This window comes from Pseudophryne corroboree, chromosome 5 (assembly GCF_028390025.1).
Source record: "Pseudophryne corroboree isolate aPseCor3 chromosome 5, aPseCor3.hap2, whole genome shotgun sequence".
Classification (NCBI taxonomy): domain Eukaryota; kingdom Metazoa; phylum Chordata; class Amphibia; order Anura; family Myobatrachidae; genus Pseudophryne; species Pseudophryne corroboree.
Genome location: NC_086448.1, coordinates 413,241,923 through 413,267,671, shown reverse-complemented (window position 1 = coordinate 413,267,671; position 25,749 = coordinate 413,241,923). Strand labels below are relative to the sequence as shown.

Below are 25,749 nucleotides of genomic sequence, written 5' to 3'. Positions count from 1 at the left end.
ACATGCCGGGGTGATTTTGGATAAGGGAGTTTTGGGCAATACATCTCACCTGAGGGGGGGTTGTCTGCTACATGGCGGAGGGTCAGGTCCACATCACCAGTAGGGTCACCCATGGAACATCAGGTGAAATGTCGTGTCTCCTCACATCCACGCCACTTGGGAAGATACATCGCAGGACCTGTGGAAGAGAAAAGTTTGAGCATCCAGATATGGGTGATAGTGTCACCCTGGGGCTGGAAAAAGAGGTACATACAACAGTCCACACAACACAAGCGGGTTGCAGCGGCCCAAATGCAACCCTCCTGCACTTGCATCACTACACATCCAAACATTCCCTAGCATTGCTGTTTCAGGGAATGCTTGGATGTGCAGTCTTGCAAATGCCGGAGGGCTGCACTTTGGACATGCCGGGGTGATTTTGGACAAGGGAGTTTTGGGCAATACATCTCACCTGAGGGGGGGTTGTCTGCTACATGGCGGAGGGTCAGGTCCACATCACCAGTAGGTTCACCCATGGTAGAGTTGGATAAAAGGATCAAATATTTGCGGGAACCCAACAACAGGATAAAACGGGGTAACGAACTGTACAAACATGGCCTGGGGATATACATCAACAGGATGTAAAACTCTGAAATACATAAATGAAGAGGTTTTTTTAAAAATATTCCAATGTCAGTTTACACGATAATACAAATGTCAGTATACTCACAGGCAACTGCAAAATAATTTTGGATCAATGTCTGCCGGGAATCCTCTCCTTCGTCCATACCCACCGGTAGAGCAGAAGACCGGTTCCCGCGTCGGAAAGCACTGCGACGAAGAGTCACCGGCAAACGGTTTGCGACACATATGTTGTGTAAAATACAACATGCATTTACCATGCCGCAAACCTTCGACGGTGAGTACAAAAGAGCACCGCCGGAAGTGTCTAAACATTGAAACCGGCTTTTAAGTACACCGAAGGCACGCTCAATTACTCCCCTCGATGCAATGTGTGTCTCTTGGTAACGTTTTTCTGCTCTACCAACAGGATTAGACAATGGGGTCAACAGCCACGGTTTGTTTGGATAACCCGCATCGCCTATAGAAAATATAAAAAAAAAGTTAGGTACTTGTAAAAAATAATAAAAAAATAATAATAATAAAATAATAAAAAAATAAAAAAATGAAAATACATACCTAACAGCCAGCCACCAGGCATGTTTCCTGTTTCAAACTTGTCAAACAGCGATGACTGGCTTAGGATGAAGGAGTCGTGAGATGATCCAGGAAATCCCACAAAAATGTTCAAAAATCTCATGTTTACATCACAGACCGCCTGCACGTTCAGGGAATGGAACTGTTTTCGGTTCCGAAAACATTCCTCTGAATTCCGTGGCGGTCTGATCTGCACGTGGGTACAGTCAATCGCGCCCAGCACATTGGGAAATTTGTATTTGTTGAAAAAGCCTAATTTGATCTCACGACATTCGCTGTCCGTCTCTGGAAATGTGATGTACTGGATCGTCAATTTGCGGAAAGCCCTAATGACCAGGGTTATACAGCGCGACAGTGTCGACTGTGAAAAACCGCATGTTTGAGACAGTGTAGGCTGGAATGTGCCTGACGCCAAAAAATGTAACGTCCCCAGCAGTTTCTGAAAACCGCTGATTGCACGATTTGTCCGTGCCCGAGGTTCCAAGTCGGCCTCCAACAGAGCGTACAGCGAATATATGTCGCGAGTCGATAAGCGATAATTTTGTATCACCTCGAACTCGCTGAGATCCTCCAGTTCACGCCTAGTGCGATACTGGCGTGGACGTGGAAATGAAACCCGCAATACTGGCTCACCCAATGCAGACATTTGCTGACCTGGATCCTGATGTTCATCAGCACTTTCTTCCTCCATCATGCTTGCAGCCAGCATGAACATCACAATCTGGTCAGAAAAAGGCTCCATCATTGTAGTCAGTACAAAAATAGGAATGTGTTTTAAAACGCAGGAATTTTCCTAAAAAAACGATTCCACAGAGCTGACTGTAAAATGGCTCCTTCTCCCTGTAGTCTCAAACCTGGGAGTGAGGAGATAGGAGGGGCTTTGCAGAAGTGTATCCTGGGAAAAACTGTGGAATCATGGGTAAATTTCCCTCAGGAGATTGAAGAAAAAAATATTCCTTTAAAAAATCAATTAAATAATACTTGTGAAGCAAAAAAAGACAAACCAAGTAGATAATCCTTTCAAATATAAATAGATATGCTACTAGCAATCCTCAAATATCCAAAAAAAACATGTACTAAAATTTTTTTTTTAGATCCCGCCAGTCAACTGAGGCGGACTAAAATAGGCGAATTTGCGGTCGAAAAGCACTGCAGGCGAATTTCCAAACTTGAATTGAATATGCTTTGGGCGAATTGCAGCATCTATACCATTGCAGAAAAGTCGAATGCGAAAAAAGTCGAATTGCCAAAAGTCGAATTTTGAATGTCCGTTTTTTTGCGATAAAGTACTGTACTGCATAGGCGAATTGTTTTTTTGAGGCGAATTCGACTTTTTCTGGAATTCGACCGCAATTGCATATACCCCATAGTACTTGCCTCTTCAGACACTACTAAGAGCATTGTATTTAAAAGGTTTCACAACTAAAAACAAGAGCTTACTACAGTACCTCACGTACAGTACCATACAGTACGTAGCATGCGCTCAAAAAAGTTATTGTACATATTATGTAAAGTTCTTCCCCAAATTCACACTTGGGGGTAGGTTAACTAAAGTGCAAGTTTATAGTAGAAATGTTGCCTGTAGCAACCTATCACATTCTAGCCATTATATTCTAGAAGGCGCAAAATAAATATGTAGAATATGATTGGTCTTTATGGGAAACCTCTCTACTTTTATAAACCAGCACTTTCAGCCCACCCACCCAATGCATGGTACCAGCGATACCAAGTCGCAAAGAGGGTGAGGACACAATGCTCTGTTCCTGGACTTCCTTGCCAGTGGCAGTTGCACAGCAGTTCATTATTTGAATAGGGCAGTGGTTCTCAAAATTGGTCCTCAGGACCCCACACGGTTCATGTTTTCCATGTCACCCTGCAGGTGCACGGTGTATCACCAACTGTCACATTTTAAAAATCTACAGGTGACCTGCAAAACATGAACTGTGTGGGGTCCTGAGGACCGAATTTGAGAACCTGTGAAATAGAGGAGCCACATCTACTGCCACCCCTAAACACTGTCAAACATTGCGGAGTTTGGCTCCCCTATTTGAATAATGGACTGCTCTGCAACTGCCAAGGAAGCCTAGCCTTATGGTTCAGGAGATTGTGAGGAGACAGTGGTATTTGCTGGCTACCACATGGATTGAATCAATAATGCTCCACCAGGAAAAGCTCCAACCTCCTTCAGCTCCTGTCGGAGTCCTGCATCACGCTGCCTTGTCTCTCAGAGCCTGGAACTTCGGCGTGTTGGACCACCTCAGGTGAAGCTATCCGACGTTGTCAGCCTGCTATGGTGACGTCAGGAGACCCCGCCCTGATGCATTTCGTGGATCACTGGTCATCGCCAGATGGCTGGTCTCAGACTTTTGGCATAATTTACATTCTCAGCCATGTCCAATCATTCGTTGCCAAAAGGACACACACCTTTACAAACCTATTAGCGGCAGCAGCCTAGTTAGCTCACAGCTTATCATTTGATACATACACATTTACATATTAAAAAGTAGCTGACATATAAGAATCACATATTTAAACACACAAAACAAATACTGCATACATTGATTACAGCCACAGATACATTACTTACGGCATTTCATATACAGGTTGAGTATCCCATATCCAAATATTCCGAAATACGGACTTTTTTGAGTGAGACTGAGATAGTGAAACTTTTGTTTTTTGATGGCTCAATGTACACAAACTTTGTTTAATACTCAAAGTTATTAAAAATATTGTATTAAATGACCTTCAGGCTGTGTGTATAAGATGTATATGAAACATAAATAAATTGTGTGAATGTACACACACTTTGTTTAATGTACAAAGTTATAAAAAATATTGGCTAAAATGACCTTCAGGCTGTGTGTATAAGGTGTATATGTAACAAATGCATTCTGTGCTTAGACTTGGGTCCCATCGCCATGATATCTCATTATGGTATGCAATTATTCCAAAATACGGAAAAATCCGATATCCAAAATACCTCTGGTCCCAAGCATTTTGGATAAGGGATACTCAACCTGTATTAGCAACACATTGGATCATTTAGAAACATTGTACATTAATAACATCCACTTCACATTTTTTCTTATAAACTTCTCACAGGGATTTCAGTATATACAAGTACCAAGCCCCAGGCATTAATTAATACTAAACAATTTCAGATATAAGTACTTAACCAACCTATTTCCAGTCAGGAGAGGATAGGGTCTCAATTATCAGAGGTTAAACCTATCACTTGAACTAAACATTGCCGAACCTCTGAGAGAGCAATCGGTGGAAAGGAGAGACAGATATTTTGACTCTTAAAATAAGATTTTACTTACCGATAAATCTATTTCTCGTAGTCCGTAGTGGATGCTGGGACTCCGTCAGGACCATGGGGATTAGCGGCTCCGCAGGAGACAGGGCACAAAAATAAAGCTTTAGGATCAGGTGGTGTGCACTGGCTCCTCCCCCTATGACCCTCCTCCAAGCCTCAGTTAGGATACTGTGCCCGGACGAGCGTACACAATAAGGAAGGATTTTGAATCCAGGGTAAGACTCATACCAGCCACACCAATCACACCGTACAACTTGTGATCTGAACCCAGTTAACAGTATGACAAACGTAGGAGCCTCTGAACAGACGGCTCACAACAATAACAACCCGATTTTTTTGTAACAATAACTATGTACAAGTATTGCAGACAATCCGCACTTGGGATGGGCGCCCAGCATCCACTACGGACTACGAGAAATAGATTTATCGGTAAGTAAAATCTTATTTTCTCTGACGTCCTAGTGGATGCTGGGACTCCGTCAGGACCATGGGGATTATACCAAAGCTCCCAAACGGGCGGGAGAGTGCGGATGACTCTGCAGCACCGAATGAGAGAACTCCAGGTCCTCTTTAGCCAGGGTATCAAATTTGTAGAATTTTACAAACGTGTTCTCCCCCGACCACGTAGCTGCTCGGCAGAGTTGTAATGCCGAGACCCCTCGGGCAGCCGCCCAGGATGAGCCCACCTTCCTTGTGGAATGGGCCTTGACAGATTTAGGCTGTGGCAGGCCTGCCACAGAATGTGCAAGTTGAATTGTGCTACAAATCCAACGAGCAATCGTCTGCTTAGAAGCAGGAGCACCCAGCTTGTTGGGTGCATACAGTATAAACAGCGAGTCAGATTTTCTGACTCCAGCCGTCCTTGAAATATATATTTTCAATGCCCGGACAACGTCCAGCAACTTGGAATCCTCCAAATCGCTAGTAGCCGCAGGCACCACAATAGGCTGGTTCAGGTGAAACGCCGACACCACCTTAGGCAGAAACTGAGGACGCGTCCGCAGTTCTGCCCTGTCCGAATGGAAAATCAGATATGGGCTTTTATACGATAAAGCCGCCAATTCTGATACTCTCCTGGCTGAAGCCAGGGCCTTTTACAAAAGTCTGGACTTCAGGAACTGAAGCCAATTCTTTCTGGAAGAAAATCGACAGGGCCGAAATTTGAACCTTAATGGACCCCAATTTGAGGCCCATAGACAATCCTGTTTGCAGGAAATGTAGGAATCGACCCAGTTGAAATTCCTCCGTCGGGCCTTCCTGGCCTCACACCACGCAACATATTTTCTCCAAATGTGGTGATAATGTTGTGCAGTCACCTCCTTCCTGGCTTTTACCAGTGTAGGAATGACCTCTTCCGGAATGCCTTTTTCCCTTAGAATTCGGCGTTCAACCGCCATGCCGTCAAACGCAGCCGCGGTAAGTCTTGGAATAGACACGGTCCCTGCTGAAGCAGGTCCCGTCTTAGAGGTAGAGGCCACGGATCTTCCGTGAGCATCTCCTGAAGTTCCGGGTACCAAGTTCTTCTTGGCCAATCCGGAGCCACGAGTATCGTTCTTACTCCCCTTTGCCGTATAATTCTCAGTACTTTTGGTATGAGAGGCAGAGGAGGAAACACATACACTGACTGGAACACCCACGGTGTTACCAGAGCGTCCACAGCTATTGCCTGAGGGTCTCTTGACCTGGCGCAATACCTGTCCAGTTTTTTGTTGAGGCGAGACGCCATCATATCCACCTTTGGTTTTTCCCAACGGTTCACAATCATGTGGAAGACTTCTGGATGAAGTCCCCACTCTCCCGGGTGTAGATCGTGTCTGCTGAGGAAGTCTGCTTCCCAGTTGTCCACTCCCGGAATGAACACTGCTGACAGTGCTATCACATGATCTTCCGCCCAGCGAAGAATCCTTGCAGCTTCTGCCATTGCTCTCCTGCTTCTTGTGCCACCCTGTCTGTTTACGTGGGCGACTGCCGTGATGTTGTCCGACTGGATCAACACCGGCTGACCCTGAAGCAGGGGTTTTGCCAGGCTTAGAGCATTGTAAATCGCTCTTAGCTCCAGTATATTTATGTGAAGAGACATCTCCAGGCTTGACCATACTCCCTGGAAGTTTCTTCCCTGTGTGACCGCTCCCCAGCCTCTCAGACTGGCATCCGTGGTCACCAGGACCCAGTCCTGTATGCCGAATCTGCGGCCCTCTAACAGATGAGCACTCTGCAACCACCACAGAAGAGACACCCTTGTCCGTGGCGATAAGGTTATCCGCTGATGCATCTGCAGATGCGATCCGGACCATTTGTCCAGCAGATCCCACTGAAAAGTTCGTGCGTGGAATCTGCCGAATGGAATCGCTTCGTAAGAAGCCACCATCTTTCCCAGGACTCTTGTGCATTGATGCACAGACACTTTTCCTGGTTTTAGGAGGTTCCTGACAAGTTCGGATAACTCCCTGGCTTTCTCCTCCGGAAGAAACACCTTTTTCTGAACCGTGTCCAGAATCATTCCCAGGAACAGCAGACGTGTCGTCGGGTTCAATTGAGATTTTGGAAAATTCAGAATCCACCCGTGCTGTTGCAGCACTACTTGGGTTAGTGCTACTACGTCTTCCAGCTGTTCTGTGGACCTTGCCCTTATCAGGAGATCGTCCAAGTAAGGGATAATTAATACGCCTTTTCTTCGCAGAAGAAACATCATCTCGGCCATTACCTTGGTAAAGACCCGAGGTGCCGTGGACAATCCAAACGGCAGCGTCTGAAACTGATAATGACAGTTTTGCACCACGAACCTGAGGTACCCTTGGTGTGAAGGGCAAATTGGGACATGCAGGTAAGCATCCTTGATGTCCAGGGACACCATAAAGTCCCCTTCTTCCAGATTCGCTATCACTGCTCTGAGTGACTCCATCTTGAACTTGAATTTTTGTATGTACAGGTTCAAAGATTTCAGATTTAGAATAGGTCTTACCGAGCCGTCCGGCTTCGGTACCACAAATAGCGTGGAGTAATACCCCTTTCCCTGTTGTAGGAGGGGTACCTTGACTATCACCTGCTGAGAAAACAGCTTGTGAATGGCTTCCAATACCGTCGCCCTGTCTGAGGGAGACGTTGGCAAAGCAGACTTTAGGAACCAGCGAGGGGGAGACTTCTCGAATTCCAACCTGTAACCCTGAGATACTACCTGCAGGATCCAGGGGTCCACCTGTGAGCAAGCCCACTGCGCGCTGAAATTCTTGAGTCGACCCCCCACCGCTCCTGAGTCCGCTTGTAAAGCCCCAGCGTCATGCTGAGGGCTTTGCAGAACCCGGGGAGGGCTTCTGTTCCTGGGAAGGAGCTGCTTGCTGCCCTCTCTTACCCTTTCCTCTGCCTCGGGGCAGATATGACTGTCCTTTTGCCCGCTTGTTCTTATAGGACCGAAAGGACTGCGGCTGAAAAGACGGTGTCTTTTTCTGTTGGGAGGGGGTCTGAGGTAAAAAGGTGGATTTCCCGGCAGTTGCCGTGGCCACCAGATCCGATAGACCCACGCCAAATAATTCCTCCCCTTTATACGGCAATACTTCCATATGCCGTTTGGAATCCGCATCACCTGACCACTGTCGCGTCCATAAACTTCTTCTGGCAGATATGGACATCGCACTTACTCTCGATGCCAGAGTGCAAATATCCCTCTGAGCATCTCGCATATAAAGAAAAGCATCCTTTAATTGCTCTAAAGTCAATAAAATACTGTCCCTATCCAGGGAATCAATATTTTCAGTCAGGGAATCCGACCAGACCACCCCAGCACTGCACATCCAGGCTGAGGCGATGGCTGGTCGCAGTATAACACCAGTATGTGTGTATATACTTTTTAGGGTAGTTTCCAGCCTCCTATCAGCTGGATCCTTGAGGGCGGCCGTATCAGTAGACGGTAACGCCACTTGTTTTGATAAGCGTGTGAGCGCCTTATACACCCTAGGGGGTGTTTCCCAGCGCGCCCTAACCTCTGGCGGGAAAGGGTATAATGCCAATAACTTTTTTGAAATTAGCACTTTTCTATCTGGGTTAACCCACGCTTCATCACATACATCATTCAATTCCTCTGATTCAGGAAAAACTACAGGTAGTTTTTTCACACCCCACATAATACCCCTTTTTGTGGTACTTGCAGTATCAGAGATATGTAAAGCCTCCTTCATTGCCGTGATCATATAACGTGTGGCCCTACTGGAAAATACGTTTGTTTCTTCACCGTCGACACTAGATTCAGTGTCCGTGTCTGGGTCTGTGTCGACCGACTGAGGTAAAGGGCGTTTTACAGCCCCTGACGGTGTCTGAGACGCCTGGGCAGGTACTAACTGGTTTGCCGGCCGTCTCATGTCGTCAACTGATTTTTGTAATGTGCTGACATTATCACGTAATTCCATAAACAAAGCCATCCATTCCGGTGTCGACTCCCTGGGGGGTGACATCACCATTACCGGCAATTGCTCTGCCTCCACACCAACATCGTCCTCATACATGTCGACACACACGTACCGACACACAGCAGACACACAGGGAATGCTCTATTGAAGACAGGACCCCACTAGCCCTTTGGGGAGACAGAGGGAGATTTTGCCAGCACACACCCAAGCGCTATAATATATATGGGAACAACCCTATATAAGTGTTGTATCCTTATAGCAGCTTAAATATAGTAATATCGCCAAAAAAAGTGCCCCCCCCTCTCTGTTTTACCCTGTTTCTGTAGTGCAGTGCAGGGGAGAGTCCTGGGAGCCTTCCTCACAGCGGAGCTGAGCAGGAAAATGGCGCTGTGTGCTGAGGAGAATAAGCCCCGCCCCCTATTTCGGCGGGCTCTTCTCCCGGAGTTTGTGAGATCTGGCAGGGGTTAAATACATCCATATAGCCTCAAGGGCTATATGTGATGTATTTTTAGCCATAAGAAAGGTATTATACATTGCTGCCCAGGGCGCCCCCCCCAGCGCCCTGCACCCTCAGTGACCGCTGTGTGAAGTGTGCTGACAACAATGGCGCACAGCTGCAGTGCTGTGCGCTACCTCATGAAGACTGAAAAGTCTTCTGCCGCCTGTTTCTGGACCTCTTCAATCTTCGGCATCTGCAAGGGGGGTCGGCGGCGCGGCTCCGGGACCGGACTCCATGGCTGGGCCTGTGTTCGATCCCTCTGGAGCTAATGGTGTCCAGTAGCCTAAGAAGCCAATCCATCCTGCACGCAGGTGAGTTCACTTCTCTCCCCTAAGTCCCTCGATGCAGTGAGCCTGTTGCCAACAGGACTCACTGAAAATAAAAAACCTAAAAACTTTTTCTAAGCAGCTCTTTAGGAGAGCCACCTAGATTGCACCCTGCTCGGACGGGCACAAAAACCTAACTGAGGCTTGGAGGAAGGTCATAGGGGGAGGAGCCAGTGCACACCACCTGATCCTAAAGCTTTATTTTTGTGCCCTGTCTCCTGCGGAGCCGCTAATCCCCATGGTCCTGACGGAGTCCCAGCATCTACTAGGACGTCAGAGAAATACATTAAAGGAAAGCTTGATAGTCAGCAACTGCTGTGTTAAGTGTCTCGACAGCTCTCCCAGCGGCCTTAGGTGTTGTGCGAAAATCTTTACCTTTTTACCTCAAAAGAGGAGCGAGAAGCTAAGCAAGGAGACCTAGGGCCCTTTGGAATAGAGTCAGCCTATCCCTGCAAACCTTACACATTTAACATACAGCGGGTGGAGCTTGGCCTGCCGTCCCAGCATTTACAGCACTGAGCAGGGCAGCATCAGAGGCGGGATGGGTCAGAGAAGGAGATGGATTATTCTCCTCAGCGCCAGCCCTTTTGACAGCATCAAACTGGGTGCATATATATTACAATTGTTATATGTGTAGTTTTGTGTTTTATAGGTAAACATTTTTAAAAGCAGTATTAAATTTGCTTGAATACCAGAACTTTTCATCTCTATGTGATTTTACTTAAAATTCCGTAGCGAAGCACGGGTATTCAGCTAGTATAGATATATTGGGGGAACACTCTATAAATCGATGCAGCAACTTGCAACGGTGGCTGCTCCTTTCTGCAGCTTCTGGGTATATATAACACAGAGACAGAGCGCTCTATTGATCACTTTCACCCCATCAGCTGCAGAGAGGAGCAGTTGCCGAATATTTACCAGGGAAGGCAGAGCACTATTGATTTAATTTCTCCGGAAGCCGCCGGGTTGTCTGGTCAAGTCGCCCAGCTGTGATCAGAGGGAGACACTGAGGGAGGAGAAATGGATGCAAAGGTGCTGTAAGGTCCCTCAGACTGTCCGCTGCAGGAAGATAATCTTCCAGCACCCACCCAATTATATAACTAGTATTGAAAAGGGGTGTAGTACGGCTGACCGGCGGTCTCCTGACCGCCGGTCAGCTTACCGACGCCGGGATCCCGGCAGGGAGGGGCGAGTGCAGCAAGTCCCTTGCGGGCTCGGTGGCGACCTGCGGTCGCCACGGGTTCTAATCCCACTCTATAGGTGTCGTGGACACCCACGAGTGGAAATAGTCCCTGTTGGTCGGCATGCCGACCATCGGGACAGTGACCAGTCGGGCTGGTGGAGGAGGTCATGTGACTGTCGGTCAGCTGACCGGCGGTCACATGAATACCACCCTTGAAAAGACTACTCTTGTGAGGGCCACTTTAAAATGTAGATAACATAAATGTACTTTAAAACACAAAACATATTCTTTAGCATGCCAACACTTGTTGTAAATTAGACAGATGTTTTGCATTTTGTCAAATTGGAGTCTTAAAAAAAATAAAAAAGGATTGTATATCAAGACAAAAATGAAACAAACAATAAACTTACCACCAATTGAACAACGACGGGCTATTTCCCAAAACACTAATCCCATTGCATAGATATCTGCTCGCTTAAAAGACTCAAAATGCTTCATATTTATGGAGTCATCAAGGACCTCTGGGGCCATGTACCTATAATGCAAAATACAATTATTTTGCCAAAATCCGAAAATACATGAAAAAACAGACAATTATACAAAACATACAGTATGTTCAGTCGGAAATAGACATCAAATTCAAACTTTCACAATCCATAATTGTAGCATTCTGTACCTCATAATCAACATCCATCTATATCCAGAAAATTTGCACAATTGTCTTTTTTGTTTTTTTTAAAGGTTATTAAGCAGTTGTGGTCAACAGAAGGCCATCTGCCCAGTGTGTCTTCATCTGTGACGCCTAGCTGTGTCACATCTGAGGGTTTAGTTTGGCTTGGGTTAGCATGGGAAGCTGGAGCGACTGGAGTGTGGAGGCTTTATCCAGCTCCTACTCATAGAATAAAGAGAAATAAGGCAGTAGGAACTGTAGGAGACTGGACCTTTAGTCGTTGGTGCTCTAGTGGTCTTTGGCCCGTGAATGAATGTAAAGAAATAAACTTTATTAAAACAGCTGAAGTCTAAAGGTGCGTACACACTGGCTGATATATCAGGCATTCTAATGAACGTCCGATATATCGCGGGTCAGTTGGCCAGTGTGTACGAGCGATATGTCTGTGAATGCCGTCGGTCATACACATCGCGTCAGTACTGCAGCACAGCCGACGGCCAATATATCCAACGATATATTAGCGCATCATGCTGTGTGTACGGGCAGTCGGCTGACTGCCCATACACATGTTGCAGACGCCAGCGGTGACTGACAGCTTAACTGGGCAGGTACATGTAAACGCCCGCCCAGTTTTTGACATCAGTGGATTGGGCATTGTGTATGCTCAACACACTGCCTGGTACATCTATAGCTATACAATTGCATTGTGTATGCTCAACACACTGCCCGGTCCATCTGTAGCTATACAATTGATCTGCAGATATATGTACCAGTGTGTACCCAGCATTACACTTGAACTCCCAGCTGGAAGCAGTTAGTGGTACTGGATACAGTAACAAGTCGAGATGCTGGAACTGGACTACAGCATAGCCGTACAGATGACTGGAATGGAGTTGGTAATTCCTGAAGCTGGTACCGACTGGAGACTGGGTTGATGAGTCTGTGGTAACCAGTCTGGAACTGGCTAGGTGAAAGGACTGGAACCAGGAAACCTAGGTATCAGGGAGTGGCCAGGAAGCTCACTTTACAGATATCAGTGTCTTGTGATTGGTTACTGTGATCAGCTGACTGAGAATAGTGTCTGGAGTGGCTAAAAACAATCAGGTGACCGCTTCCAACATGGCTGCACCCATGTCTGAGTTTGGAGGGAACTCTGAAATGGAGTCCAGAGTCTGCATGAAACTGTGGGAAGCACTGTGCACTGACAGTGTGGACAGTCCTCAGTGTCTTCCAGGAGTGAAACCCGCATGCAGATCCCAGCACTACCCGTGAGCGTGAGTGGACCGCATCGCCAACATAGAAAGGTACTGCAAAAGGTAAATAGCATATTTTCATACTCCGGATCGTGACAGCTGGCTACTGCGATTCTAACTTATTCTCTGCTTTGTTATTAATAATAAAAATAAAACTTCCCATGGGAAAAGCAGCTGGTCCTGAGATCTACACCTGCAGCCCTTAGCGTTTGCCCAGTGACTTGTTGATCATCATAGCAAAGCAGGCGCTTGAACTGGAAAGAAAAATTGATGGGGTTTAGGGGCATATGTGGTATAAACACAGTCTCACTTGAGCCACATCCCATTAGAATCTCTGCCTTAATTAGGATTCTCTGCAGATACGTCACTTTAAATTGTGTTCCGTTGCATAACTTGGGCAGAGTCGTTCCACTTAAGCATGATCAGAACACAAACATCCACTGCACAGAGTGTTGTGGGCTAACGATGGTAATACACATACACACAGTTCTGTGCAAAAAATGTAGGCAGGTGTGGAAAAAATGCTGCAAAGTAAGAATGCTTTCAAATATAAGTATATTAGTTTTTTTTTATTTTACAAGTGGAACGCATCTAAGACGGCTTCAGGCTCCGGCATCCGTTGGAGCGCATGTGGAACGCATTCACTTCCTGTAATGCTCTTCCTGTATTCTGAGATTGCCATACAAAGCAGAATGAAGGGTGCACTTAAAACAGAAATTACGATTTATTCAAATGTGTATATTAGGTCATATCGACGTTTCAGTCCCCACACAGACCTTTGTCAAGATACCCCTATTTAAAGAATATCCTTTCTGTGTTTAAGCCTGGTGAGTGCACCCTTCATTCGCTTCTATGTGTTTTGGAGCCTACCAGCCCATATATAACAATATATATATATATATATATATCAATATCTATATATATATATATATATATCAATATCTATATATATATATATATATATATATATATATATATATATATATCAATATCTATATATATATATATATATATATATCAATGGTGGAGGGGGGGGATGAGGTATTTCAAGCGACCAAGGTGTCTAGTCAATAATTGATGAAGTCCATGAGGGACGAAACGCGTTGGGTGACATTCTGATCTCATCTCAAACTTTGATAAGATAAGCTACTTCTCCTCACCTGTTCTGTATTTTATCCTATGCATTTTTTGCTTTTTAAAATTTTTTTTAGTGTTATTATGTACTTTTATGATTTTTTGACAAATTTACCCCTACTGTATTTTTTAGTCTAAACCTAGTTCTTTTTTACACTAACCTAGCTATATTTTTATTACATTTTATTGCATGTTACCCCCCCTTTTTTTAGTGTACTCCCAATATTAAAATTTCAATTTTTTATAGTACCTGCTTTTCTCAATTATTGACTAGACACCTTGGTCGCTTGAAATACCTCATCCCCCCCCTCCACCATTTTTAGGAACTAGTAGGCATACATACCAGTGCTTACAATTTCTTTGAGGTACCCAAGCTGACGCCCTAAATTGCATAAGGGAGTGTCCAACAGGTGTTGTTCTGATACTTATTACAGAGCATATATATTATTCCTATACTGTTGTTTATTAACATAGATACTGTATTTTTGGCGCTGCTAGCTTCTTCTGTACACATATATATATCAATATCTATATATATATATCAATATCTATATATATATATCAATATCTATATATATATATCAATATATATATATATCAATATATATATATAGATAGATAGATATAGATAGATAGATAGATATATATTGATATATAGATAGATATTGATATATATATATATAGATATCTCTATCTATATCTATCTATCTATCTATCTATCTATATATATATATATATATATATATATATATATATATATATATATATATCTCTCCAAAAAGAACGGCACTCAGGGACTGGTAAATATGCAAACGTTGTATTGTAGTTGAAATCGAACGTAAACGTTTTCGGGGACACAGCCCCTTCGTCAGGATCAAAAAGACAATCATTGTCTTTTTGATCCTGACGAAGGGGCTGTGTCCCCGAAAACGTTTACGTTCGATTTCAACTACAATACAACGTTTGCATATTTACCAGTCCCTGAGTGCCGTTCTTTTTGGAGAGATATGGATTGCTTTTGAAATGGACACCGGGGCAATTGTTTCTTGTATGTGAGTGCCGACTGACTTGGAACTGTATATATATATATATATATATATATATATATATATATATATATATATATATATACATACATATAATAAGAATTTACTTACCGATAATTCTATTTCTCGGAGTCCGTAGTGGATGCTGGGGTTCCTGAAAGGACCATGGGGAATAGCGGCTCCGCAGGAGACAGGGCACAAAAGTAAAGCTTTCCGATCAGGTGGTGTGCACTGGCTCCTCCCCCTATGACCCTCCTCCAAGCCAGTTAGGTACTGTGCCCGGACGAGCGTACACAATAAGGGAGGAATTTTGAATCCCGGGTAAGACTCATACCAGCCACACCAATCACACCGTACAACTTGTGATCAAAACCAGTTAACAGTATGATAACAGAGGAGCCTCTGAAAGATGGCTTCTTAACAATAACCCGAATTAGTTAACAATAACTATGTACAATTATTGCAGATAATCCGCACTTGGGATGGGCGCCCAGCATCCACTACGGACTCCGAGAAATAGAATTATCGGTAAGTAAATTCTTATTTTCTCTATCGTCCTAGTGGATGCTGGGGTTCCTGAAAGGACCATGGGGATTATACCAAAGCTCCCAAACGGGCGGGAGAGTGCGGATGACTCTGCAGCACCGAATGAGAGAACTCCAGGTCCTCCTTAGCCAGAGTATCAAATTTGTAAAATTTTACAAACGTGTTCTCCCCTGACCACGTAGCTGCTCGGCAAAGTTGTAATGCCGAGACCCCTCGGGCAGCCGCCCAAGATGAGCCCACCTTCCTTGTGGAGTGGGCCTTTACAGATTTAGGCTGTGGCAGGCCTGCCACAGAATGTGCAAGTTGGATTGTGCTACAGATCCAACGAGCAATCGTCTGCTTAGACGCAGGAGCACCCATCTTGTTGGGTGCATACAATATAAACAACGAGTCAGATTTTCTGACTCCAGCTGTCCTTGCAATATATATTTTTAATGCTCTGACAACGTCCAGTAACTTGGAGTCCTCCAAGTCACTTGTAGCCGCAGGCACTACAATAGGCTGGTTCAGATGAAATGCTGACACCACCTTAGGGAGAAAATGCGGACGAGTCCGCAGTTCTGCCCTGTCCGAATGGAAAATCAGATATGGGCTTTTGTAAGATAAAGCTGCCAGTTCTGACACTCTCCTGGCCGAAGCCAGGGCTAGTAACATGGTCACTTTCCATGTGAGATATTTTAAATCCACCTTTTTTAGTGGTTCAAACCAATGAGATTTTAGAAATTCCAAAACCACATTGAGATCCCACGGTGCCACTGGAGGCACCACAGGAGGCTGTATATGCAGCACTCCCTTAACAAAAGTCTGGACTTCAGGAACTGAAGCCAATTCTTTTTGAAAGAAAATCGACAGGGCCGAAATTTGAACCTTAATAGATCCCAATTTGAGACCCATAGACAATCCTGATAGCAGGAAATGTAGGAATCGACCCAGTTGAAATTCCTCCGTCGGAGCACTCCGATCCTCGCACCACGCAACATATCTTCGCCAAATGCGGTGATAGTGTTGCACGGTTACTTCCTTCCTTGCTTTAATCAAAGTAGGAATGACTTCTTCCGGCATGCCTTTTTCCTTTAGGATCCGGCGTTCAACCGCCATGCCGTCAAACGCAGCCGCGGTAAGTCTTGAAACAGACAGGGACCCTGCTGAAGCAAGTCCCTACTTAGAGGTAGAGGCCACGGATCTTCCGTGATCATCTCTTGAAGTTCCGGGTACCAAGTCCTTCTTGGCCAATCCAGAACCACTAGTATCGTTCTTACGCCTCTTTGCCGTATAATTCTCAATACTTTTGGTATGAGAGGCAGAGGAGGAAACACATACACCGACTGGTACACCCAAGGCGTTACCAGCGCGTCCACAGCTATTGCCTGCGGATCTCTTGACCTGGCGCAATACCTGTCCAGTTTTTTGTTGAGGCGAGACGCCATCATGTCCACCATTGGTCTTTCCCAACGGGTTACCAGCATGTGGAAGACTTCCGGATGAAGTCCCCACTCTCCCGGGTGAAGGTCGTGTCTGCTGAGGAAGTCTGCTTCCCAGTTGTCCACTCCCGGGATGAACACTGCTGACAGTGCTATCACATGATTCTCTGCCCAGCGAAGAATCCTTGCAGCTTCTGCCATTGCACTCCTGCTTCTTGTGCCGCCCTGTCTGTTCACATGGGCGACTGCCGTGATGTTGTCCGACTGGATCAACACCGGTTTTCCTTGAAGCAGAGGTTCTGCCTGGCTTAGAGCATTGTAGATTGCTCTTAGTTCCAGAATGTTTATGTGAAGAGACGTTTCCAGGCTCGTCCACACTCCCTGGAAGTTTCTTCCTTGTGTGACTGCTCCCCAGCCTCTCAGGCTGGCGTCCGTGGTCACCAGGATCCAATCCTGTATGCCGAATCTGCGGCCCTCCAATAGATGAGCACTCTGCAACCACCACAGAAGAGATACCCTTGTCCTTGGAGACAGGGTTATCCGCTGGTGCATCTGAAGATGCGACCCTGACCATTTGTCTAACAGATCCCTCTGGAAAATTCGTGCATGGAATCTGCCGAATGGAATTGCTTCGTAAGAAGCCACCATTTTTCCCAGGACTCTTGTGCATTGATGTACAGACACCTTTCCTGGTTTTAGGAGGTTCCTGACAAGCTCGGACAACTCCTTGGCTTTTTCCTCCGGGAGAAAAACCTTTTTCTGAACCGTGTCCAGAATCATCCCTAGGAACAGCAGACGAGTTGTCGGCATTAACTGGGATTTTGGAATATTCAGAATCCAGCCGTGTTGTTTTAGCACTTCTTGAGACAGTGCTAATCCCCTCTCTAGCTGTTCTCTGGACCTTGCCCTTATTAGGAGATCGTCCAAGTATGGGATAATTAATACGCCTTTTCTTCGAAGAAGAATCATCATCTCGGCCATTACCTTTGTAAAGACCCGAGGTGCCGTGGACAATCCGAACGGCAGCGTCTGAAACTGATAGTGACAGTTTTGTACAACGAACCTGAGGTACCCCTGGTGTGAGGGGTAAATTGGAACGTGGAGGTACGCATCCTTGATGTCCAAGGACACCATAAAGTCCCCTTCTTTCAGGTTCGCTATCACTGCTCTGAGTGACTCCATTTTGAACTTGAACTTCTTTATGTACAGGTTCAAGGACTTCAGATTTAGAATAGGTCTTACCGAGCCGTCCGGCTTCGGTACCACAAATAGAGTGGAATAATACCCCTTTCCCTGTTGTAGAAGAGGTACCTTGACTATCACCTGCTGAGAGTACAGCTTGTGAATGGCTTCCAAAACCGTCTCCCTTTCGGAGGGGAACGTTGGTAAAGCAGACTTCAGGAAACGGCGAGGCGGATCTGTCTCTAGTTCCAACCTGTACCCCTGAGATATTATCTGCAGGATCCAGGGATCTACCTGCGAGTGAGCCCACTGCGCGCTGAAATGCTTGAGACGACCGCCCACCGCCCCCGAGTCCGCTTGAGAAGCCCCAGCGTCATGCTGAGGCTTTTGTAGAAGCGGGGGAGGGCTTCTGTTCCTGGGAAGGAGCTGCCTGTTGGTGTCTCTTCCCCCTTCCTCTGCCTCGTGGCAGATATGAATATCCCTTTGCTCTCTTGTTTTTAAAGGAACGAAAGGACTGCGGTTGAAAAGTCGGTGTCTTTTTCTGTTGGGGAGTAGCTTGAGGTAAAAAGGTGGATTTCCCGGCTGTAGCCGTGGCCACCAAATCTGATAGACCGACTCCAAATAACTCCTCCCCTTTATACGGCAAAACTTCCATATGCCGTTTTGAGTCCGCATCGCCTGACCACTGTCGCGTCCATAAACTTCTTCTGGCCGAAATGGACATAGCACTTACCCGTGATGCCAGTGTGCAGATATCCCTCTGTGCATCACGCATATAAAGAAATGCATCCTTTATTTGCTCTAAAGACAGTAAAACATTGTCCCTATCCAGGGTATCAATATTTTCAATCAGGGACTCTGACCAAACTACTCCAGCACTGCACATCCAGGCTGACGCTATAGCTGGTCGTAGTATAACACCTGTATGTGTGTATATACTTTTTTGGATATTTTCCATCCTCCTATCTGTTGGATCTTTAAGTGCGGCCGTCTCAGGAGAGGGTAACGCCACTTGTTTAGATAAGCGTGTGAGCGCCTTATCCACCCTAGGAGGTGTTTCCCAGCGCGCCCTAACCTCTGACGGGAAAGGGTATAAAGCTAATAACTTCTTTGAAATTAGCATCTTTTTATCGGGGGCAACCCACGCTTCATCACATACATCATTTAGTTCTTCTGATTCAGGAAAAACTATAGGTAGTTTTTTCACACCCCACATAATACCCTGTTTAGTGGTACCAGTAGTATCAGCTAAATGTAACGCCTCCTTCATTGCCAAAATCATATAACGTGTGGCCCTACTGGAAAATACGGTTGATTCGTCACCGTCGCCACTGGAATCAGTGCCTGTGTCTGGGTCTGTGTCGACCGACTGAGGCAAAGGGCGTTTTACAGCCCCTGACGGTGTTTGAGGCGCCTGGACAGGCACTAACTGATTGTCCGGCCGTCTCATGTCGACAAACGACTGCTTTAGCGTGTTGACACTATCCCGTAATTCCATAAATAAAGGCATCCATTCTGGTGTCGACCCCCTAGGAGGTGACATCCCCATATTTGGCAATTGCTCCGCCTCCACACCAATATCGTCCTCATACATGTCGACACACACGTACCGACACACAGCAGACACACAGGGAATGCTCTTAACGAAGACAGGACCCCACTAGCCCTTTGGGGAGACAGAGGGAGAGTTTGCCAGCACACACCAAAAGCGCTATATATGACAGGGATAGCCTTATAATAAGTGCTCCCTGTATAGCTGCTTTTATAATATAATTTTTGCCACTATTTTGCCCCCCCTCTCTTGTTTTACCCTGTTTCTGTAGTGCAGTGCAGGGGAGAGACCTGGGAGCCGTCCTGACCAGCGGAGCTGTGTAAGGAAAATGGCGCTGTGTGCTGAGGAGATAGGCCCCGCCCCTTTTCCGGCGGGCTCGTCTCCCGCTCTTTAGTGTATTCTGGCAGGGGTTAAATATCTCCATATAGCCCCGGAGGCTATATGTGAGGTATTTTTTAGCCAAATAGGTTTTCATTTGCCTCCCAGGGCGCTCCCCTCCCAGCGCCCTGCACCCTCAGTGACTGCCGTGTGAAGTGTGCTGAGAGGAAAATGGCGCACAGCTGCAGTGCTGTGCGCTACCTTTAGAAGACTGAGGAGTCTTCTGCCGCCGATTCTGGACCTCTTCATGTTTCAGCATCTGCAAGGGGGCCGGCGGCGAGGCTCCGGTGACCATCCAGGCTGTACCTGTGATCGTCCCTCTGGAGCTGATGTCCAGTAGCCAAGAAGCCAATCCATCCTGCACGCAGGTGAGTTCACTTCTTCTCCCCTAAGTCCCTCGTTGCAGTGATCCTGTTGCCAGCAGGACTCACTGTAAAATAAAAAACCTAAGCTAAACTTTCTCTAAGCAGCTCTTTAGGAGAGCCACCTAGATTGCACCCTTCTCGGCCGGGCACAAAAATCTAACTGGCTTGGAGGAGGGTCATAGGGGGAGGAGCCAGTGCACACCACCTGATCGGAAAGCTTTACTTTTGTGCCCTGTCTCCTGCGGAGCCGCTATTCCCCATGGTCCTTTCAGGAACCCCAGCACCCACTAGGACGATAGAGAAATACACACACACACACACACACACACACAACACTGGAACCCCGGCACTCCGGTCTGACGCCAGAAATCTTGCTCAGGTGCCTTCCCTTCAGGGCCTGGAGCCACTGAACAATATGTGGAATTTTGGAGAGGGCGGCACTCAGAGACTTGAACAGCAAAAGTTGAATATCAAAACCCCGCAGGGCAACCTTTAATGTCGCTTCAAAAACCCAGAATCCTTGGGTGTAAAATCCTAGTAAACACAAAGATAGAAGAGGCACCAGCCGTATGTGGAAGCGGCTATACCTGGATCACGTTGGGGCGGTCAGAGAAAGCCGAAGGCAGAAACAGAGGCACGTCGCTGAGCTCAGCCCTTACCGGTTTCGTCACAAAGGACTTCGACACATACGGCTGGACCGAGTGGAGATGATAACTATTCAGCGCCTTTGAGTGATACAGTCTGCTCCCGGAGAGACGCTGGATCGTGGGACGAGTTTTTCCTGGATGGTAACATATTATGTCATGTGGTAATCAGCCCACGGTGTGTTTTTTTCTGGTACGAGTTCTTTCGGATCGGAATTGCATTTTCATATATTGCTTTGTAATAAAACTTTTATGCACTATGGAGCGCCCCCTCTCTCTTTGCATTTACTAGGAATATTAATATATATATATATATATATTTAGAGAGAGAGAGAGAGAGAGATAGAGAGATATAGAGATATATATATATATATATATATATATATATATATATATATATATATATATATAGAGAGAGATATATTATAATAAGAATTTACTTACCGATAATTCTATTTCTCGGAGTCCGTAGTGGATGCTGGGGTTCCTGAAAGGACCATGGGGAATAGCGGCTCCGCAGGAGACAGGGCACAAAAAGTAAAGCTTTCCGATCAGGTGGTGTGCACTGGCTCCTCCCCCTATGACCCTCCTCCAAGCCTCAGTTAGGTACTGTGCCCGGACGAGCGTACACAATAAGGGAGGAATTTTGAATCCCGGGTAAGACTCATACCAGCCACACCAATCACACCGTACAACTTGTGATCAAAACCCAGTTAACAGTATGATAACAGAGGAGCCTCTGAAAGATGGCTTCCTAAACAATAACCCGAATTAGTTAACAATAACTATGTACAATTATTGCAGATAATCCGCACTTGGGATGGGCGCCCAGCATCCACTACGGACTCCGAGAAATAGAATTATCGGTAAGTAAATTCTTATTTTCTCTATCGTCCTAGTGGATGCTGGGGTTCCTGAAAGGACCATGGGGATTATACCAAAGCTCCCAAACGGGCGGGAGAGTGCGGATGACTCTGCAGCACCGAATGAGAGAACTCCAGGTCCTCCTTAGCCAGAGTATCAAATTTGTAAAATTTTACAAACGTGTTCTCCCCTGACCACGTAGCTGCTCGGCAAAGTTGTAATGCCGAGACCCCTCGGGCAGCCGCCCAAGATGAGCCCACCTTCCTTGTGGAGTGGGCCTTAACAGATTTAGGCTGTGGCAGGCCTGCCACAGAATGTGCAAGTTGGATTGTGCTACAGATCCAACGAGCAATCGTCTGCTTAGACGCAGGAGCACCCATCTTGTTGGGTGCATACAATATAAACAACGAGTCAGATTTTCTGACTCCAGCTGTCCTTGCAATATATATTTTTAATGCTCTGACAACGTCCAGTAACTTGGAGTCCTCCAAGTCACTTGTAGCCGCAGGCACTACAATAGGCTGGTTCAGATGAAATGCTGACACCACCTTAGGGAGAAAATGCGGACGAGTCCGCAGTTCTGCCCTGTCCGAATGGAAAATCAGATATGGGCTTTTGTAAGATAAAGCTGCCAGTTCTGACACTCTCCTGGCCGAAGCCAGGGCTAGTAACATGGTCACTTTCCATGTGAGATATTTTAAATCCACCTTTTTTAGTGGTTCAAACCAATGAGATTTTAGAAATTCCAAAACCACATTGAGATCCCACGGTGCCACTGGAGGCACCACAGGAGGCTGTATATGCAGCACTCCCTTAACAAAAGTCTGGACTTCAGGAACTGAAGCCAATTCTTTTTGAAAGAAAATCGACAGGGCCGAAATTTGAACCTTAATAGATCCCAATTTGAGACCCATAGACAATCCTGATTGCAGGAAATGTAGGAATCGACCCAGTTGAAATTCCTCCGTCGGAGCACTCCGATCCTCGCACCACGCAACATCTCTTCGCCAAATGCGGTGATAGTGTTGCACGGTTACTTCCTTCCTTGCTTTAATCAAAGTAGGAATGACTTCTTCCGGCATGCCTTTTTCCTTTAGGATCCGGCGTTCAACCGCCATGCCGTCAAACGCAGCCGCGGTAAGTCTTGAAACAGACAGGGACCCTGCTGAAGCAAGTCCCTCCTTAGAGGTAGAGGCCACGGATCTTCCGTGATCATCTCTTGAAGTTCCGGGTACCAAGTCCTTCTTGGCCAATCCGGAACCACTAGTATCGTTCTTACGCCTCTTTGCCGTATAATTCTCAATACTTTTGGTATGAGAGGCAGAGGAGGAAACACATACACCGACTGGTACACCCAAGGCGTTACCAGCGCGTCCACAGCTATTGCCTGCGGATCTCTTGACCTGGCGCAATACCTGTCCAGTTTTTTGTTGAGGCGAGACGCCATCATGTCCACCATTGGTCTTTCCCAACGGGTTACCAGCATGTGGAAGACTTCTGGATGAAGTCCCCACTCTCCCGGGTGAAGGTCGTGTCTGCTGAGGAAGTCTGCTTCCCAGTTGTCCACTCCCGGGATGAACACTGCTGACAGTGCTATCACATGATTCTCTGCCCAGCGAAGAATCCGTGCAGCTTCTGCCATTGCACTCCTGCTTCTTGTGCCGCCCTGTCTGTTTACATGGGCGACTGCCGTGATGTTGTCCGACTGGATCAACACCGGTTTTCCTTGAAGCAGAGGTTCTGCCTGGCTTAGAGCATTGTAGATTGCTCTTAGTTCCAGAATGTTTATGTGAAGAGACGTTTCCAGGCTCGTCCACACTCCCTGGAAGTTTCTTCCTTGTGTGACTGCTCCCCAGCCTCTCAGGCTGGCGTCCGTGGTCACCAGGATCCAATCCTGTATGCCGAATCTGCGGCCCTCCAATAGATGAGCACTCTGCAACCACCACAGAAGAGATACCCTTGTCCTTGGAGACAGGGTTATCCGCTGGTGCATCTGAAGATGCGACCCTGACCATTTGTCCAACAGATCCCTCTGAAAAATTCGTGCATGGAATCTGCCGAATGGAATTGCTTCGTAAGAAGCCACCATTTTTCCCAGGACTCTTGTGCATTGATGTACAGACACCTTTCCTGGTTTTAGGAGGTTCCTGACAAGCTCGGATAACTCCTTGGCTTTTTCCTCCGGGAGAAAAACCTTTTTCTGAACCGTGTCCAGAATCATCCCTAGGAACAGCAGACGAGTTGTCGGCATTAACTGGGATTTTGGAATATTCAGAATCCAGCCGTGCTGTTTTAGCACTTCTTGAGACAGTGCTAATCCCATCTCTAGCTGTTCTCTGGATCTTGCCCTTATTAGGAGATCGTCCAAGTATGGGATAATTAATACGCCTTTTCTTCGAAGAAGAATCATCATCTCGGCCATTACCTTTGTAAAGACCCGAGGTGCCGTGGACAATCCGAACGGCAGCGTCTGAAACTGATAGTGACAGTTTTGTACAACGAACCTGAGGTACCCCTGGTGTGAGGGGTAAATTGGAACGTGGAGGTACGCATCCTTGATGTCCAAGGACACCATAAAGTCCCCTTCTTCCAGGTTCGCTATCACTGCTCTGAGTGACTCCATTTTGAACTTGAACTTCTTTATGTACAGGTTCAAGGACTTCAGATTTAGAATAGGTCTTACCGAGCCGTCCGGCTTCGGTACCACAAATAGAGTGGAATAATACCCCTTTCCCTGTTGTAGAAGAGGTACCTTGACTATCACCTGCTGAGAGTACAGCTTGTGAATGGCTTCCAAAACCGTCTCCCTTTCGGAGGGGGACGTTGGTAAAGCAGACTTCAGGAAACGGCGAGGCGGATCTGTCTCTAGTTCCAACCTGTACCCCTGAGATATTATCTGCAGGATCCAGGGATCTACCTGCGAGTGAGCCCACTGCGCGCTGAAATTCTTGAGACGACCGCCCACCGCCCCCGAGTCCGCTTGAGAAGCCCCAGCGTCATGCTGAGGCTTTTGTAGAAGCGGGGGAGGGCTTCTGTTCCTGGGAAGGAGCTGCCTGTTGGTGTCTCTTCCCCCTTCCTCTGCCTCGTGGCAGATATGAATATCCCTTTGCTCTCTTGTTTTTAAAGGAACGAAAGGGCTGCGGTTGAAAAGTCGGTGTCTTTTTCTGTTGGGGAGTAGCTTGAGGTAAAAAGGTGGATTTCCCGGCTGTAGCCGTGGCCACCAAATCTGATAGACCGACTCCAAATAACTCCTCCCCTTTATACGGCAAAACTTCCATATGCCGTTTTGAGTCCGCATCGCCTGACCACTGTCGCGTCCATAAACTTCTTCTGGCCGAAATGGACATAGCACTTACCCGTGATGCCAGTGTGCAGATATCCCTCTGTGCATCACGCATATAAAGAAATGCATCCTTTATTTGCTCTAAAGACAGTAAAACATTGTCCCTATCCAGGGTATCAATATTTTCAATCAGGGACTCTGACCAAGCTACTCCAGCACTGCACATCCAGGCTGTCGTTATAGCTGGTCGTAGTATAACACCTGTATGTGTGTATATACTTTTTTGGATATTTTCCATCCTCCTATCTGCTGGATCTTTAAGTACGGCCGTCTCAGGAGAGGGTAACGCCACTTGTTTAGATAAGCGTGTGAGCGCCTTGTCCACCCTAGGAGGTGTTTCCCAGCGCGCCCTAACCTCTGGCGGGAAAGGGTATAAAGCCAATAACTTCTTTGAAATTAGCATCTTTTTATCGGGGGCAACCCA

The 25,749-nt window shown here is 46.4% G+C and overlaps 1 protein-coding gene across 3 annotated transcripts in view; it reads right to left on the bottom strand.

Moving 5' to 3' along the window:
- Positions 1 to 25,749, bottom strand: part of TGFBR1 (transforming growth factor beta receptor 1) — a 175,515-nt gene that overhangs the window by 36,932 nt on the left and 112,834 nt on the right. Inside the window, exons 7-9 of one of the 3 annotated variants that reach the window (XM_063922773.1) lie at positions 11,338 to 11,462; positions 710 to 1,081; positions 431 to 628 (exon numbers count right to left, since the gene is read on the bottom strand). In XM_063922773.1, the coding sequence (XP_063778843.1) occupies positions 627 to 628; positions 710 to 1,081; positions 11,338 to 11,462 (499 nt within the window). In that variant the 3' untranslated portion in view covers positions 431 to 626. Of the gene's footprint in view, positions 1 to 430; positions 1,082 to 11,337; positions 11,463 to 25,749 lie in introns of those variants that run through there. The other 2 variants (XM_063922772.1, XM_063922774.1) reach the window with 2 other exon arrangements.